The sequence below is a fragment of the Danio rerio genome, chromosome 9, assembly GCF_052040795.2.
Source record: "Danio rerio strain M-AB ecotype USA chromosome 9, GRCz13ab, whole genome shotgun sequence".
NCBI classification, from domain to species: Eukaryota; Metazoa; Chordata; class Actinopteri; order Cypriniformes; family Danionidae; genus Danio; species Danio rerio.
This window is the reverse complement of record NC_141029.1, coordinates 9,756,055-9,772,526: the sequence shown is the minus strand read 5'-3', so window position 1 is coordinate 9,772,526 and position 16,472 is coordinate 9,756,055. Positions and strand designations below refer to the sequence as shown.

At 37.3% G+C, this 16,472-nt stretch overlaps 2 protein-coding genes across 2 annotated transcripts in view; both read left to right on the top strand.

Annotated features, from left to right (window-relative positions):
* The window catches only part of LOC147842272 (uncharacterized), a 543,494-nt gene that overhangs the window by 519,672 nt on the left and 7,350 nt on the right, over nucleotides 1–16,472 (top strand). The gene's annotated exons all lie outside the window — the stretch shown is intronic.
* LOC141376072 (uncharacterized) lies at nucleotides 3–15,136 on the top strand. Its single transcript, XM_087267518.1, has 5 exons — nucleotides 3–257; nucleotides 3,241–3,543; nucleotides 3,692–3,751; nucleotides 9,401–9,517; nucleotides 13,636–15,136. The coding sequence occupies exons 1-5, from the start codon at nucleotides 185–187 to the stop codon at nucleotides 13,719–13,721; spliced, it is 639 nt and encodes a 212-aa protein (XP_087123644.1). The 5' UTR covers nucleotides 3–184; the 3' UTR covers nucleotides 13,722–15,136.

The window sequence follows — 16,472 nt, the reverse complement described above, 5'->3', positions numbered from 1 at the left end:
GTAATAAAACACGCTGCGGTGATAAACGCGTGTATGATGAGGTAATCATCCCACCTCAAATTTTTAGCTTTTTGCCAGCATCTTGGCAGGAAGCCGGACAAGAAGAGCATTCAGTGCTTTTGCTGAACAGTCAGATGATGTAAATTTTTATCTTAATTTGTTTGTAGTTGATTTCAGTTGGATCATGAAACATTTACAATGGATCATCTTATTTAGTTTATTTGTTTTATTTATGATCATCTTTCCGCCGACTTTGGGTGAGAGTTAAACTTTTATTTACATTATTTGAGTTTCTGTTGAACATTGAATATAGTTTTATTGCAGTGGGGGTGTTTTATGAAGGGTTTAATGTTAATCTGGTCTTTTTTCTGTGCATTTATTCTACATGACTTTATCAATTAAACTATAGGTCAAGGCAGATGTATTTAACACATGATACACAGTACACATTTCAGTAGTGAATCTGAAATGAATGCAAAGTGACTTCACTATTTACTACAGATTTATTTATTTATTTATTTATTTATTTATTTAATTATTTTTTGTCTTTGGTTGCATATTTCACATTCATGGGTCTTTTCAAATGTACCAACAGTTCTTTAGAGTTGTGATAGGGATTATTAGAAGTTTAAAATGTTCTTCATGCTGAATACATCCCATCTAGAATAGTACACGTCTGTCTGCAAAACATATTTTAAAGAGTTGTTGGTCAATAAACAATGCTGTTTACAAAAACTATAAGTTGCTTTAAAAGGACTGCTGTACGAACATTCTATACTTGAAACATCTTAAAGATGTATTTTAAATGTCTGAACAGATATGTCTAATAGATGTAATGAAGAAAAGCAAATTCTCTGATAGATAAGCCTTCCACATGTGAAAACAAACATCAAACAGCGGCCTCTTTTATGACTTTTATGTTCTTTTGTAAATATGTATATATCATTTTGTTATTTTTGTTAATATGTAGGTGAAAATCAAACATCTACATTGTTTAAGTGAAGTTTCATAAACTAATTTCGAGAGGAGCACATGATATGATTGTGCACCGCTGGCCACTCATCCGTAATCAGTAATAATCCAATCAGAATGATCCTAGCTTAATATAAATGGATCACTTTCTCCTCATTGCACTATCTTCGTTTTGGAAGAATCCCCCCTTCCACCCCATCTCCTCCTTTTTCTCCCTTTTAAAGGGGGAGCGATCGAGACCTACCTGATCTCAGTTCTCCTGATATGCTTCTAGACCGGGCGGGAGCCCTGGGCTCAAATATCTCCGAGCTCAGGGTTCTCTCCCGGGACAGCATGCCAAACCTGCTATAAGTGCCAAGCATATCTAAGTGGGAACTCTTGAAAAAGAAAAATTTGAACTATGAGGGCAGTATTCATTTATGTGTAGTCAATGCATTCTGTGTTGATGAACTCAAATGGTTACCTAAAATTTTTACCCCACCACAACTCAAAAAACTCTAATGCTCATATGATACCACATTGTGTGGCTTTTGGTTGGAATAATCAAAGGGCAACAAGAGGAGTTATGCAGAATTTCACTGCTTTCATTCACAGAGATGTCATTAATGTTATACTAAGCCATACATGTCTCAATAATAGCATTCCTTATTAAGGTGCCCTATAAAGAAAATCTGGTGTACTTCATAGGTGACTAATAAGAGTTTAGGATATGGAAAGTCCATTCTGTGAGCGTCAAACACTCATTCTCATATAGATTGTGTAGCTGTAAAACCTAGTGGAAAAACAGGCCAACAAGAACACGATAAAAACTGTTGCATTGCTCACGTGGATATTAGCATGCCCTCAAAATTTGTCTGAACTTTTCCCGGTGGTGGAAAGAGTACTGAAAAATCATACTTAAGTACCATTACTTGCCCAAAAATGTAGGGCAAGAGTTAAGGTATCTGTTCTAAATATTACTCAAAATATTAATAAAAAGCCCTTTAAAAGTCTCAAGAGTAGTGAATATTACGCTGGGAAAGATTTATGCATTTACAGCGTGGGTGTAAACGTCACATTCTGTAGTGCATTTAGTTATTGTTTAAGGTCATTTCGGTTCTCATACAGTAAACATCCGTCATCTTCTTATCAGTGACATGCATCTAAACAGTCTCTGGGCTCTATTTTAATGACTTTGCGCCACGGCTCATGATCTAACAGGGTGAGCTTATACTCTTAATGAGTTATGGGTGTGCTTTGAGAGTAAACTATTTTAAAATATTTTTACAGTACTGTGATGGTTGGGTTTAGGGTTTGGGAAGACGTTAATAAAATACAATCAATGCAAAATTTCATGAATAATATAAAAAAAAGAATAATATAAATGAGAAAGGTCTCTATAGAACATAGTTGATCAAGCGACTTAGCGTAAAATGTTTCTTGTGCCTAAACCAAACACAAAACAAATTTTTGATCCATTTAAAGGCCCTGTTTACACTAATGTTTTAGTTTGAAAACACATAATTTTTCGGAGTTTTCGAGCGCTGAAAACGGAGCATTTTGACTGCCGTTTTAGTTTAAAAATGCTTCTGCTCCGTGTTAGTGTGAATGGGGTAAAACGGAGACATCTGAAAACGGAGGCGGGCCTGCAGACATTCACCTATCTGATTGGAGCTTTTTCCTCAATGTTAAGTAGCCGACACAAAGTTCAGTCCTGCATCCTCTCCTTGTAAGTTCAGACTTTACAAGTTTGATATGGAAAAGATTAGATCCAGCGGGAGATCGTTGATGAACCGTCCAACGTACACAGCTCTCATCTGGGTGGTTATGCTGCAGTGCAAGCTAAAGTGTGTGGCCACGTGATGTGCCTTTTCAGCTCTTCAGAGAGTTGTTCAGAAATGCTAGGTAAAATGCCAGTGTGGACGTAGATTGTTTACATTCAAAAACACAGTTTTAATACTAAAACGTATTAACGGGACCTAATATCACAAGAATTTACTTTTTCTTATAGTTCTTGTTGTAAATGAAAATAAGGAAGTACATTTGTTCAATGTAGCCACGATTGAAATTGAGGCTATGATTTTGTAAAACAAGAGAGCAAACTGAGCATGGCTCTAAATGTAATAAAGTCCATAATGAAGCAAACAAATGACACTAACCTCAGTGTTTTAAATATCATTAAACAGGTACCTTTATGGGTTGGTGTTTTAAATCTGGGGGCTTGTCAGCAACATGAGAATTAGCACAGACTTTCACTGAATAATAACCCCATTCTCTCTCTTGTAAAAGGTGTGCACATATCTATAATAAGAGGATGGAATTTAATGTTTCCTCTACCTGAACTCCCACTAGTCAACATTAATACCATCGAATGGAAATACCACACAGTCAGAGACATCCTGCTGGCCACTATTAACCTAAAAACACAGCAAACAAAACTCTTCAGCAAGAGGACTGGAATGCAAATAATGGAGAATGGATCTCTTCACATTGAAGATTTAAAAGATGAAGACTCTGGGAACTACTCGTGCACCATCGTTTTCTATGATCAAAGGATGCAGATAGAGCAAATTTATCTTCAAGTACTTGATGGTACATTCACTTATTTATTCGTATTTATTTAGGTCATTTTGCAGTAATCAGACAATAGGATGGCAGAGTAACTTTCTCTGGAAAAACAATAGCAAAATCAGAGGTGTGTTTGTTGGTAATAAATAATGATTTGTGTTCTCTCCTAAAGATTTAAAGACTGAACCAACCAGCACAATTAACACAACTACTGCTGAAATCAAACAGCCAGGTATGTTTTTATCCATTCCATGTTTTGTGGCTATAATATTAATGGCAAATGCGATTCCTCAAATAACAACATACTTTAGACTTTCTCACACTGATCAGCCACAATATTAAAACTGCTTGCTTGATATTGTGGGTCCTTTTTGTGCAGCCAAAACAGCTTTGATGCATTTGATGCTTGTGTTGTCATGTAACATCATCATCAACCACCAATGTTCAGTTCCGATACTCAATGTCAGGTACAGAGGATGTGTGAAAGAACTTAAATGTGTTCTTTATATCGATGATGCAACGAATGAAGACTTGAGAGCAGTAAATGCTCATTCAAAGTTCCAGCTCTAGAATCGTTTTGGCCCTTTGTAATGCACTTGCTGTTTTTAAATCAAACTTAAAAATGTCTTTTCATAGTTTAGATTTTGATGGCATCAGAGAAATTCTTTTATTGCTTTCAGTTTATTACTTTCTTTTTGGTTGTCAGATGTGTGTTCTTATTAATATATTTTAAATATTTAATTCATATTAATATTTTGATTTAAAAAAAACATTATCTGTTCTTTAAGTGATTTATAAATAAACTTTTTTCCTGTGACTTTTGACTGCAGACAGACCAAGTCACACCAAAACAATGAAACCACACTGCTGTAGCACATGCAGAATGAAACCTGATCTAATAAACCACAGACTTTCCATTAAAGGTCATCATTGCAATTATAGCTGTTTTCATTAAACTCGCTCTCACCAGTTTGCATTTTTCTGACAACCTTGTCAAAGTGTTCTAATTTCCAGTAAATCTATGGGGAGTTTTAATTTTAAATAAGCCTGCGCTTCTGTTGAACTGTTATGCCGCTGTAAAGTCACTGAGTTTAAGATCTGATTTGATCTACATACCTGATTGGGACACAACATGAAGTGTGTCTCACACCGACAATATGCACTACATTAAAGGGCCATGACACCCCCCACTTTCGGTTAAAGTCTACTTTAGAATTTTTTCAAAAGATGCATGATTAATGGGCGTGGAGCTCTGCAAGCATAGGGCAGGAGTGGGCGTGGCCAGCAGGGGAGAAGGGGAGCAACGACTGTTGTTGTCAGTTAGCTCACAAAATGAGACACAAACCGTGAGGAGATGCATGAGTTTATAGTTCACAAAGTTAAAATGCAAAGTAATAAACAGCTATTAAATGCCCTGCTACATTTGTTATTCGTAATTTCATATACACATAACCACAATTTATATCATTATAAAGATAAGTGTGTTCATATAAACACTATAAATGAGGATTCTCCCTCGATCCCCGGGTCTAAATTATAGATCTGAATGCAGACTCATTGCAGCAGGTCTCCTGACCTGCCTATTTTAACCATTAGCCCTGTTGGTAATCTGGAGGATTTAGGTAAACACAGCAGCACGTCAATGTGTCTAACGTTAAATGTGAACTAACTCCTCATAAAAGTCAACGTCCGCCATTCTTTAATTCTCGTACTGCTCGCCCGACAAAAATGCTTGCAGCACACACACAGCTTTGCTGTATGATCAGCCCTGACAAGATCGCGGGGAAAAAACACGCAACAAACCCTGTGGATAATGGAAACAAACACATACGAGCCTTCATGAACGGCTACTGCGTGCCGTGGGTCCGTGTCTCACAGCTTGCTTGAAACTGGCAGGTCTTGCCTTTGGAAAGCACGTGCTCTCATGAATAATTAAGCAGCCGGTGTCACGACTGGGTATCACAAAAACAAGAGAAAGATCCAAGTGTAGCAAAACATTTATTGCCAAACAATAAAGATCCCAAAAAAATGACAAAGGGACAGGCAAGGTACCAAAATCGACGAAAACACGAAGTGCAAAAATGAAGCACAAAAGTGAATCAAACACAAACTAAACAGGTATCCAAAAACATTGTAATGATACTAAACAAAGTGAACAAACAAACAAACCAAAACAAACACGATGAACCAGATCACGAATAAAGCACAACAGACCTAAACAGAACATTGAAAATCCAAAGGCAAACTAAACACAACATAACAGGGCTTATTGACCTTATTCTAAAATGCGGAAGTGCGCCTGTTTTCGCGATTGTCTTAGAACTTCCGTTTCAGTCGCCTATGGGAGAAATGACAAGGAATAATAAACGGCAAAAAACGGTCAAACTACTTGCTCTACAAACAAATGTTTGCATGACTATACAGACCAAGTAGAATAATATAACAAGGAAATATCCGTTTGCAACATCAAACAGCGAAACGAGCAGTTTTCAATGTCTAAAAATGAGTGGAAGTGAATGAGACCGGAAGTCTCGTGCCAAAAAGATTCAAATGGCAGCGCCCGCTCGTCTGCGGAGAATAAGGTCAATAAAGACAGAACTAATTAGACAATGAGGGACAGCTGGAAACAAGGAGTGATCACATGACAAGGATACAAAACACAAAAACCAAAACAAAAACTGGTGCCCTTGAAAACCACCAGAGGGCACTGCAGCAGGTGTGACAGCCGGCTCTTCTGAATAATAATGAGAAACCGACGCGTCATCATTGCACTTGCAGTACTGCGCTACGTCGCCGATTTTGATCCCGCCCCAAAAATCCTTTTAAACCCGGAAGCTGAAATTAGCTGACAAAAGCTCAAAATTATCCAGTTTTCCCCACAATTAAAGCTGAAAGGTGCTAACATTGTCTTAACTGATGCTCAACACACACATATCTGTTATTATATAAAAAAAAAGTTCTCCAGGGTGTCCTGAACCTTTAAATTCCATTGTCCTGTGTCAGGTCTTTAATATACAGTGTGAACATTTATCTTACCACAGTATTTTCAATGGATGTTCAGTGCTCAGCTGCTGCTCCTCTCTGCACTTGTGTTTAAATGGCCTTTCATTTTCTCTTGCACTTGAACAGCTAAATTAATGCTTACATTTAGGTATAATTACTGTTACTATATTTTGAATAAATTACATTAACAAAGCTGTAAAAGGAACTTTATAACATTAAAGTGTTTTGCCACTTATGAAGAAGATTGTAACTAATAGGCCATTTCTGTGTGATTAAAGCAGGTAGGCTAGCATTGCTTATTACATGACATAGTGAGGCTTGGGCACTCATGACCCTGATGTTGGTACACTGGTTATTTGTTCTTTGGTTTGGTATAATAACTGCTGCGTACTAAGAAATACCCACAAAACATGGCATTTTAGAAACACACTGGATCTATCTAGCCACTCTTTGGACCCCAAAGGTAAAAAAGTGAGATATTTTTACTTGCTCAGCACATGAAACTCAAGAACTGACATTCCACTTGTATATATCCCACCCCTTTTTAACAATATGATACATGATATTTGGTTCACACGCCTGTATTTGTAATATTGTGGCTGATCAGTGTACATTATTAATGCGTTTAATAATGCCCATCATACAATGTCCTTTTTCTGTGATTATTGTTGTACTACAAAGTTCTATCATAAAACTCTATTGGGAGAGCAGGCAGATAGATCCAATCCAATCTGCTTCTGAACACATCATTAACTCAAGATGCAAGTGATTGGTTGCTGTCAGTGAGCTTGCTCCGCAACATCTAAATACCTCAGTGTCATTTACCCTGGCGATCTGCAGCTCGTTTTCAGATACTGTCCTCCACCCATTTATAGATCTTCTATAGGGACTTCATGCATGTTATGTTTGCAGCAGCTCTTCATTATATTCTCAGAGAGCATGTTTGTGAATATATTGGAATTAGGAAATGTCTGTATTTGCTTTGCACCAACAATTAAAGCAGCAGCAGCGAAACAGATCTATTCTGCCAAGACCAAACACAAACTTTTCAGCCCTTCATTTAAAGGGGACCTATTTTTACAAGAGGTAAAATAAGTCTCTGATGTCCTTAGAGTGTGTATGTGAAGTTTCGGTTCAGTTTATCACAAATATTTTTAAATAACTCTATGAAACTTCCGCTTTTATGCTTTGATTCAAATTGTGCCATTTGTGTTGCGTGTGTAAGCTGTCACATTAAATTCAAACTAAACTGTGTCACACCTGCTGGACTGAAACATTCATTATTTTCAACCATGTCAATGGATTATTCCACCACGCTATGTAAACCTGAGAGGACTTTCCAGTGACGAGATGTTCTTCACATTACCCAAATTCAGCCATTTTTCCATCTGTTGTGTTTCGATATCCACATTTGTGACTTTAAAGGCTGTTTTTTAAGGTTTGGTAGCTTATAAAAACTTAGTTTTATGTTTTTTTTTTTTTGTTCAAGTTCGATTCATTTTTATAGCACATTTCCATACAGCCTCAAGGGCACACAAACTTCATTCATTCATTTTCTTTTCGGCTTAAGGCTGATTTATATTTCTGCGTCAAACGCACGCATATGCTATGGCGCAGCCTACGCGTGGATGCATAGCCCTCGTTGTGGCCATCGGCGGTGCTGACGCGCACCTCTCAATAAATGTAACTACAGGTTGCAACAGCGCATAGCGCAAGCTCTGTGATTGGTCGGCTTGGTATCGCTGATGAGTGTGGGTGGGACGGAGAGTTGCGCGAGTCTGTTGGAGTAAGTGTTTTCAAGTGTCGAGTCCCGTGAAGAAGCTCCAGATGAAAAGTTTGTTTTTTTGTTTACCTTATGATTAAAGTTGTTGCACGTCTGTCGGTTCCTGGCTCAAAATGAGCGAGTTTGAGCCACTTGTACATTAAGGAAGTATTCAGAAAAAAACAAAACACCAGCGAAGAAACTCTATTTCGGCACACAAAGTGCTTTACAGAGAAGATACAGACAAGCAGTTCAGATATAATAAACAAAAATTATATCTGAAAATTATATTATATCTACAGCAATAATGTAAAGTAAAAGGGAGCATAGAAAATGTAAATTAGATTATACAGAAACAGTTTGGTACCAATGGCTAAAAATAAAAAAGAAATCGACCCCTTTAAATAATTAGGAGGAGTTAAGAGATGCTACTACAGTTGACAACTTTAAACAGGATTAAGAACAAAACAGTTGGTCCCCCTATAAGGAAGGTACTTATGCCTTATTTTTTTAGCGTGTTTACACCGTCACAAAATTTGAAAATCAATGGAGCGAGTTAGATTGTTTTCCTCCCCGGTGGGGGCGTGGCCAAAAGGTGCTCGGTTTCTAAAGTGGCAGCAATGTGGGCTGTCAATGCTAATGAGAGAGGGATCATCACTAATGGGCAGGGGCTTTTCCCTTCCGATGACATGCCAAAAGGGAAGATGTCTGTCAAAGTGTTTTTGCAGATGGTTTTTATGAAGGGTGATTATAAAAAGTAGAATTAATACATTTTACCATAGGCTGGCTATATTTACACATTGTTGCCACACAATTGTGTTTAAATTATGAGTAAATTATAAATTATTAATTGTTTTCTGCATAATAGCTCTCTTTTAAACAACAGCTGTACTTTGAGGACCTGAAAATGCACATTTTTTTCAAAATTCCCAAAACTTGTTGGTTGTAGGTTTTTGAAATCAATACCAAGTTTTTGAAAACAATAAATACAAAAGTATGCTTGCATATTACTAATTCCAAGCCATTATATTGACTAGATAAATCATCATGTATTAGACAGCTTGTTACAACTTTTAGTTGTTGATTTACCTTTTGTATTCCTTTCTTTCCTTGTAGGACTCCACTTTCCTGTAGTGGTGTTGATTGCAATATCTGTATGTTCAGCACTCATAATCCTTTTAATTGTATTCATTATCTTCTGCACATGTAGAAAAAAGTGCTGCCAGACTTCAGGTTAGTGGGATTCATTCATTCATTCATTCATTCATTCATTCATTCATTCATTCATTCATTCATTCATTCATTCATTCATTCATTCATTCATTCATTCCTTCTATCCTTCCTTCCTTCCTTCCTTCCTTCCTTTCTTTCTTTCTTTGCACCCTCAAGTCATAAAATCCCCATATAAGGATCTTTACTCCATTAAAGACTTGTTTTCTGTAATGTCCTTGCCGGTAGCTCAAATAATATTAAAAAAAATATGATGAATAATATCCAAAAATATATCATGAAACTCTTCATTTAGAAATTCAGTCCAAATGAATTATAAAGGACATTGGTAGCTAGAATTTTCCACTCTCTAATTAACACTCTGATAATTATGTCCAGTGATAGATCTGTAGTGCATTTTCCAAAAAACATTATTTCAAGTTCCGTTGTTACCCTCAAAAACATATTTTTCCTGCTAAAGGGGTTAACTTAACTGCTTTATGTTCAGTCAGCTTAAATTGTAAAAACATTTAAGCTAACTTAGGCCTAATCCCTTAGCCCAGGGCTATTCAATTAGTTTGTCATGGAGACCAGTTCAAGAAAAGCATCCCAAATGGGGGGCCGGAGAGATGTGACTTGCAATATGAGTGATGACAAAACAGCAATATAAGAGCCCATATGCTGTATTTTTGCTCCTTAAGACACCCATGTTGGATAATATGTTGTATTTTGAAACTACATAACATCACTGCATTGTACAATGTAGCTTTTTTTACAAACATGTTCAAATGTTGTATTTCGAAGCACAGCAACATCAGTGCATTGATTAAGTAGGCTTCTTCTACATTCAGACACATTCATATGTCAACTGCATAACAATTAGGGATGCAACAATTATAGATTTTGGTTGTACGATTATATAAACTGAAGAATAATCATGGTTTCACAGTTATCACCATTATTAAGAATTTATTACATTTAAAACACTACTAGTTTAGAAAAGCACAAGAAAACTGCTTATAAATTTTAAATTGTTTATTGCTTCTCAGTAACCAAATACAGAACAAAACATTAATAAAAAACAAACAAAACAAAAAACAATAGTCTATTTTTTTCTTTAGACTTAAAAATAAATAAAAAGGTTTTTGATTTAAACATGGGATATTTAAACAAGGGATAGTTTTCCAAACAAAATAATGACAAAACAATGAGTAAATAAATAAAAATAATAATAAATAAAAAATAATATTTGTCTAATGTTAATTTAAGGTATATATTAATTAAGAGTTTAAATGAACTGTTGTTATCTTCTGCGATCATACACACATAATCATTCAATAATTTGTAATAATTCATCTAATGTATCTTTTGTTTACATGCACTGAAAGTCATGCACAACTCTCACCACTACAGCGGGAGATAATTTCTACTGTGTGTGCCTGGAGGGCGCAAGTGTGTCGGTGCGCATTATGAGCAGTGCGCTCACCGCTGTGAATTGCCCGCTGCTTTAGTTAATCTAGTGTGCGTGCGTATTAGCCTCGGTATAAGCTCACAACTTTAAACTAGCTCACAGTTGGCATAACTTTCAGTTGCAGCAGTTTTGTTCTGTGCAACAGCAACAAGGCGTTGTAAAACCTTTACGATAAGTTAACTTGTTTAATGTTGTTAAAGGGTCACGAAACACCAAAACACATTTTTTGAGCTGTTGACAGTCGTATATGTGTCCCACACTGCTAAAAACACTATTAGGACACCTATATTTCACAAAAAATTGTAAATTGGTTGTTTTTGCGTTATTTCAAGCAAATTCGTACTTTTTGTTTGAAACGAATTTTTGAAGCTGCGTCACGGTCATGACATAATAGCGTGTATTCCAGCGTGTAGACTGGGCGTCTGTGCCAGAGTGTGTCTTATTACGTGTTACAGTGTGATGCATTAATGCATGAGTAAGGCTTGGTTCAAACCAATCAGCGCGCTCTATTGTGCAACTTCATTAATATTCATTACTGTCACAGTGTAGACGGCAAAGACGCCACGTTGTGTTGGCAAAACAAGCGTGAAGTGTTGCTTTTATAGTTTGCTGCAGTTAAGTTTCGTTTTCATTTTCTCTCTGTGAGAGCGCAGACTCACGTGTGGATTAACAGTGTACGCGACGCGCGACAACAATAACTTACGTGTCTAAGGAGGATTATTGTTTACCTGAGAGCTGTTCTCATCTGCAAACGCTGAGATCCAGATTGTAGTCTCCTCTAAATAAAGACGCGGCTCTAGTTGCTGGTGATTGTCCTGTCTCTACAGATTTGGTAAGTGAGCGACCAGTGCTCTTTGTTTATTCAGTTCGTATTTTATTCATATCAAACAAACTATTGCACCGAGTGCAATAGTTAGCACTAACAGTTACAACCAAACTATAACCTCGTGTTGGATTTTGTGACCGGAATAACACACGCGGCTTTCTGACGCTACCTGCCATGTGTATCTAAGTTTCTGGGAAATGCGGAGGTTTTTTTTCTCTCATTCGCCGTGCGGTATCAAACATTGCATGAAAAATACACGCTTAGAGCAGCGCCTCGAATCAAATATCACGTTTGTCGGGAGGGACATTAATGAATTCCCTGAATGAAAGAGCCAATCTGCAGTTAAAGTCCACCATTTAATAATTTGGCAAATAATTCGACTACAGATGTCCATGTAAACACAGTCACATTGTCCGCTGTGGGTGTGTGTTTTGACTCTGAAATTCAGCGCGCCCAAATAGACACTCCCATACCAAGCCGCTTTTCTTCCTCCGACACTCCCCCCTAAACAGAGCTGGACACGCCCACTTTTCTGACTTTTTCCAAAGTAGAGGTGTGAAAACACACTGCTGAAACGAGGGGGTTTCATGGCCCTTTAAAGCAGCTCGTGCTGTATTGAACAGACGCACTTCATTTCAGAATTATATCGGCCTTTTTATTGACTGAATTAATTTTATTTTTGATGTCTTGGGCACACTATTTGGAGGGCCGAAACAAATTTCCTCAGGGGCCAGGTTCGGCCCGCGGGCCACCAATTGAAAAGCTCTGTCTTAGCCCTTCCCCCCTTACCCCTACCCCTCATTTTGCATCTTTACGTGAAGGGGTAGGGTGTCCCAATTCTAAGGGAAAAGGGGTTAAGGGCTAAGAAAAAGGGCAAGATAGCCCTTGACCACACTCGAAAAGAGGTAAGATCATTTCCCAGAACACACCAGCTACAACGGCAGCATGGCTGCAGACGTAAGTCAGGAGATGCACAAATTATTCATTTTTGTCATTATTATAAATTTTTACAACAAAGCATATGTTTTAATACATTCATAACCGTGTTCGTATTTTACTGTCATGCTTTTTGAAAAAAAAAAATTTCACTATTTACAATCCCTATAACTCCTGTATAGCAGTCCCACAACATGCTTTCATATCTGACACTGGAATACTCTGTCAGAAAAGTCTAGTAGCTGGGAATGACTTTTTACAGTGTCTGGTGTAATGTTAATGTTGTTTTTGAGTCTTTAAAATTAATATTTTAAATGAATATGGCCCTGGTGTAAATGCACAGTACAGTTACCAGCTTATTGCCACATTATATTAAAAAAAAAAAAAACTCAACTGGAATAGCAGCAGTCAAAAGCAGAAGCGATCATCGATCTCATATGAAGCAAGAGATCACGATGACATGATGACATTTGCAGATGTTGTAGTGCTGTCCCATTTCTTATGGGTACATTTTAAAGTCCCTACTCTTCACACTGTTTCATGGGGAAGGGGATAGGGGTACAAAAATAGAATTAGGATTGGCCCTTAATCAATTTGTGTTGGAACAACATGAAGCAATTGTGTGGAACCCTGCATTTTTTTACAGTGTGGCACAGCAGTTAATTTTTTCCTGAGTTTAATAAAAAATTCACAAACAGAAATGCAAACTTGGAAATACAGCTCTAAACCTATTTTAGATACACAGACACATGACTTATACTTTCATAATATGACATGATATTAAATATTAAAATGCAGGTTTTTGTGCCTCACTAAGCATCAAAAAGTAATTTTTCTTTCCCAGTGTTGGTTTCTTGTATTTCATGTGAAATGCTCTTAATCTGACTTTGGATCTGCTCTGTTTTGCAGAAGAACCTATCTATGTCAATAAACCAGTTTCTCAAGGACATAAAAGGTCACAAGTGGGCAGATGGAAATCAGATACAACCTTATAAAGACCCCAAATTATCAAAAAGCTAGGAACACTGGATGATGTTGCTGCAGATAAACTAACTCTGTGAACTAAAATTGTACAATTGAGTGCAGCAGTAATGACATACAGCATGCTTGGTGGCCAACCTGAAAGTATCACCCTGGATCCCTCAACAAAGGCCAATAGGATTTTGAATTTGGTTTTTGTAATATTGTGTGGAATATAATGGATCAACCAAAGTTTGTTTTATTCAACATTGTAATCTGCACAATTTATGTTCATTTATAAAAGCAATCAACACAAAAAAGAACATCCATCTTTCATTACACGTACATGTTTTTTTTTAAATTATTATTATGTATAACTACACATTATGCATTTGATTATGTACAACAAACTGTAAAATGAGTGTGAGTATGTGTTAATTACAGATTAGATTTAAGGGATTTAACCAAAAACATTGCGAAATCTATTTGACCTGATGATAAACAGTTTTTTTTTTCTCCACAGCTTTAACAATGCAATCCAGGCTCATTCTGAAAACGTAGTCCAGCGGACGTTTCTGGAGGCCGCGAATCGGCTGACCCACCCTCCTCCTACCCTGAACCCAACCGGTTTTACCGATTGACCCGCCCGCCCGCTCACTTCCCTAAACCCGAGCAACAATTTAGAAAAGCTGTCTAGAAAAAAAAAATCCTCGTCTGTTTTTTTTCTTTTTTTACCCCATTTTCAGATTTTACCACGTTCTCACCCTGTTATGAACTCGTTTGCTTTATTTTTTGGATTCTGTTTCTGTCTTACCTGGTTTCTGGAACCGCTCTTCCCCGGACTCGAACCCGGACGCCTTTGTCAACTCCTCTCTGCATCTGAAGTCCGCCGACGCACACGATGAGCTGACCGGACAAACTGACTGCAGCGGAAAAGCCCTCCACACGGAGGTAAGCGGTCAGCCGGAAAGCGCGAAAGGGCCATACGTACCTCCTGGGACGTATTTCGTGGTCTCCAGAAACGTCAACGGGACTACGTTTTCAGAATGAGCTTGGGTTGTAACAATGTCCAGCAAAAAGGATTGATTCTAAGCTTTGGTCTACAATAAATTAATTAGTGGCTACTTTATTAAAAATACGCTCTGCTAGTAATGGGTTAGACTTATTTTTACAGGCCACACTTATTTGAAAAAAAGTATTTCATTTCTGTGAACTGCAAAATACAATGCTCCGGGTACATTTCAATGCACATTTCAGATGACAAATCCACTAGAGGGCGCTGTGTACATTTTAGCCAATCTGTTATGTTGTACTTACACTCCCTTCTTGTACTTATTCATGAATCATGAGAAGACAGAGCTTATTACCTAGGCCAGCAAACCACTTACCCAAACCCAAACAATAATGTTTTCAAATGCAAAATAAAAGTGCACTACAACCACCCAGTTTCACCTTGTTTTTACATTTATTTAATCTGTTTTGTATTGGGTGGCTTCAATGGTGCTCTGCACCACAAGTACAGCACTGTACAACGTGAGCTATTACCTACTATAATCTACTACCTGACTAAAGCCTTACCGCCTATCCAAGTTTAAGGAAAAACAAATTATAACTTGACTTCTAGTGGATCACTTAGTATCAGAAGTGGCTTATATGAAAGGCAAAGGCCTCTATAGTTTACACTTATTTTACCAAAATAAAATATGATCATGCTTTGATTTTTAATTATTTAATTAGAACAGTAAGGTCTGACTTTGCTGAGACAAAAGTCTTGTCACTTAACAAAAATAATGTACCGTATAGAATATAAAGTCATGGTGCAGTGGAAAAAGAATTAATATTGTGTATGACTCCCATGAGCTTGGAGGACTGCATCCATACATCTCTGAAATGACTCAAATATCGTATCAATAACGTCATCTGGAATGGCATAGCGTTCTTGCAGGACTCCCAGAGTCTTCAATGCAACCTACTTCATCTTACCCTAGACATCAATAATGTTCATGTCTGGTGACTGGGTTGGCCAATCCTGGAGCACCTTGACCTGCTTTGCTTTCAGGAACTTTGTTGTGAACGCTGAAGTATGAGAAGGAGCGCTATCCTGCTGAAAAATTGCCCTCTCCTGTGGTTTGTAATGTAATGGGCAGCACAAATGTCTTGATACCTCAGGCTGTTGATGTTGCCATCCACTCTGCAGATCTCGTACATGTCCCCATACTGAATGTAATCCCAAACCATGATTTTTCATTGACTAAACTTAACTGATTTCTGTGAGAATCTTGGGTTCATGCGGGTTCCAATAGCTCTTCTGCAGTATTTGTGATGATTGAGATGCAGTTCAACAGATGATTCACTTGACACTTTTCCAAATGATCAGCTAGAAGTCAAGTTATTATCTGTTGCTCTTACAACTGAGATTGACAACAGGACTTTTGTCAGGTAGTGTAGGTGAAGTAAATGTATTAAATTACTAACAGGCATCATTATATATTTGGTGGTTTGCAAATGACTGCACATAAATGATCCTTTATTTGTCCAGTAAAATGTTCCTTGTAAATATCACTAGTGTGAAAAGGAACAAAAATTGTTGGCATCATGGTGCTGTTGCATTTATTTTACCTAGATTCTGCAGTCAAAAGTATGTTAAAGTTAGTTTTTACAGTTCCACAAAAATGTAGGCTGAGGCACTTATTACCAATGAGTCACAACTGTCTTAATTCTTCACAAGGTTCTGGAAACATTCTTGCAGATTTGTCAGATGAAAATCTAAGATGTGAATTTTTTGT

Bases quoted from the DNA above. Each gene is read 5' to 3' on its own strand.
- LOC141376072 (XM_087267518.1), top strand. From the start codon at position 185: ATGAAACATTTACAATGGATCATCTTATTTAGTTTATTTGTTTTATTT. The intron at 3,752-9,400 runs GTATGTTTTTAT...CTTTCCTTGTAG, and splicing joins TGCTGAAATCAAACAGCCAG to GACTCCACTTTCCTGTAGTG. The intron at 9,518-13,635 runs GTTAGTGGGATT...TCTGTTTTGCAG, and splicing joins AAAGTGCTGCCAGACTTCAG to AAGAACCTATCTATGTCAAT.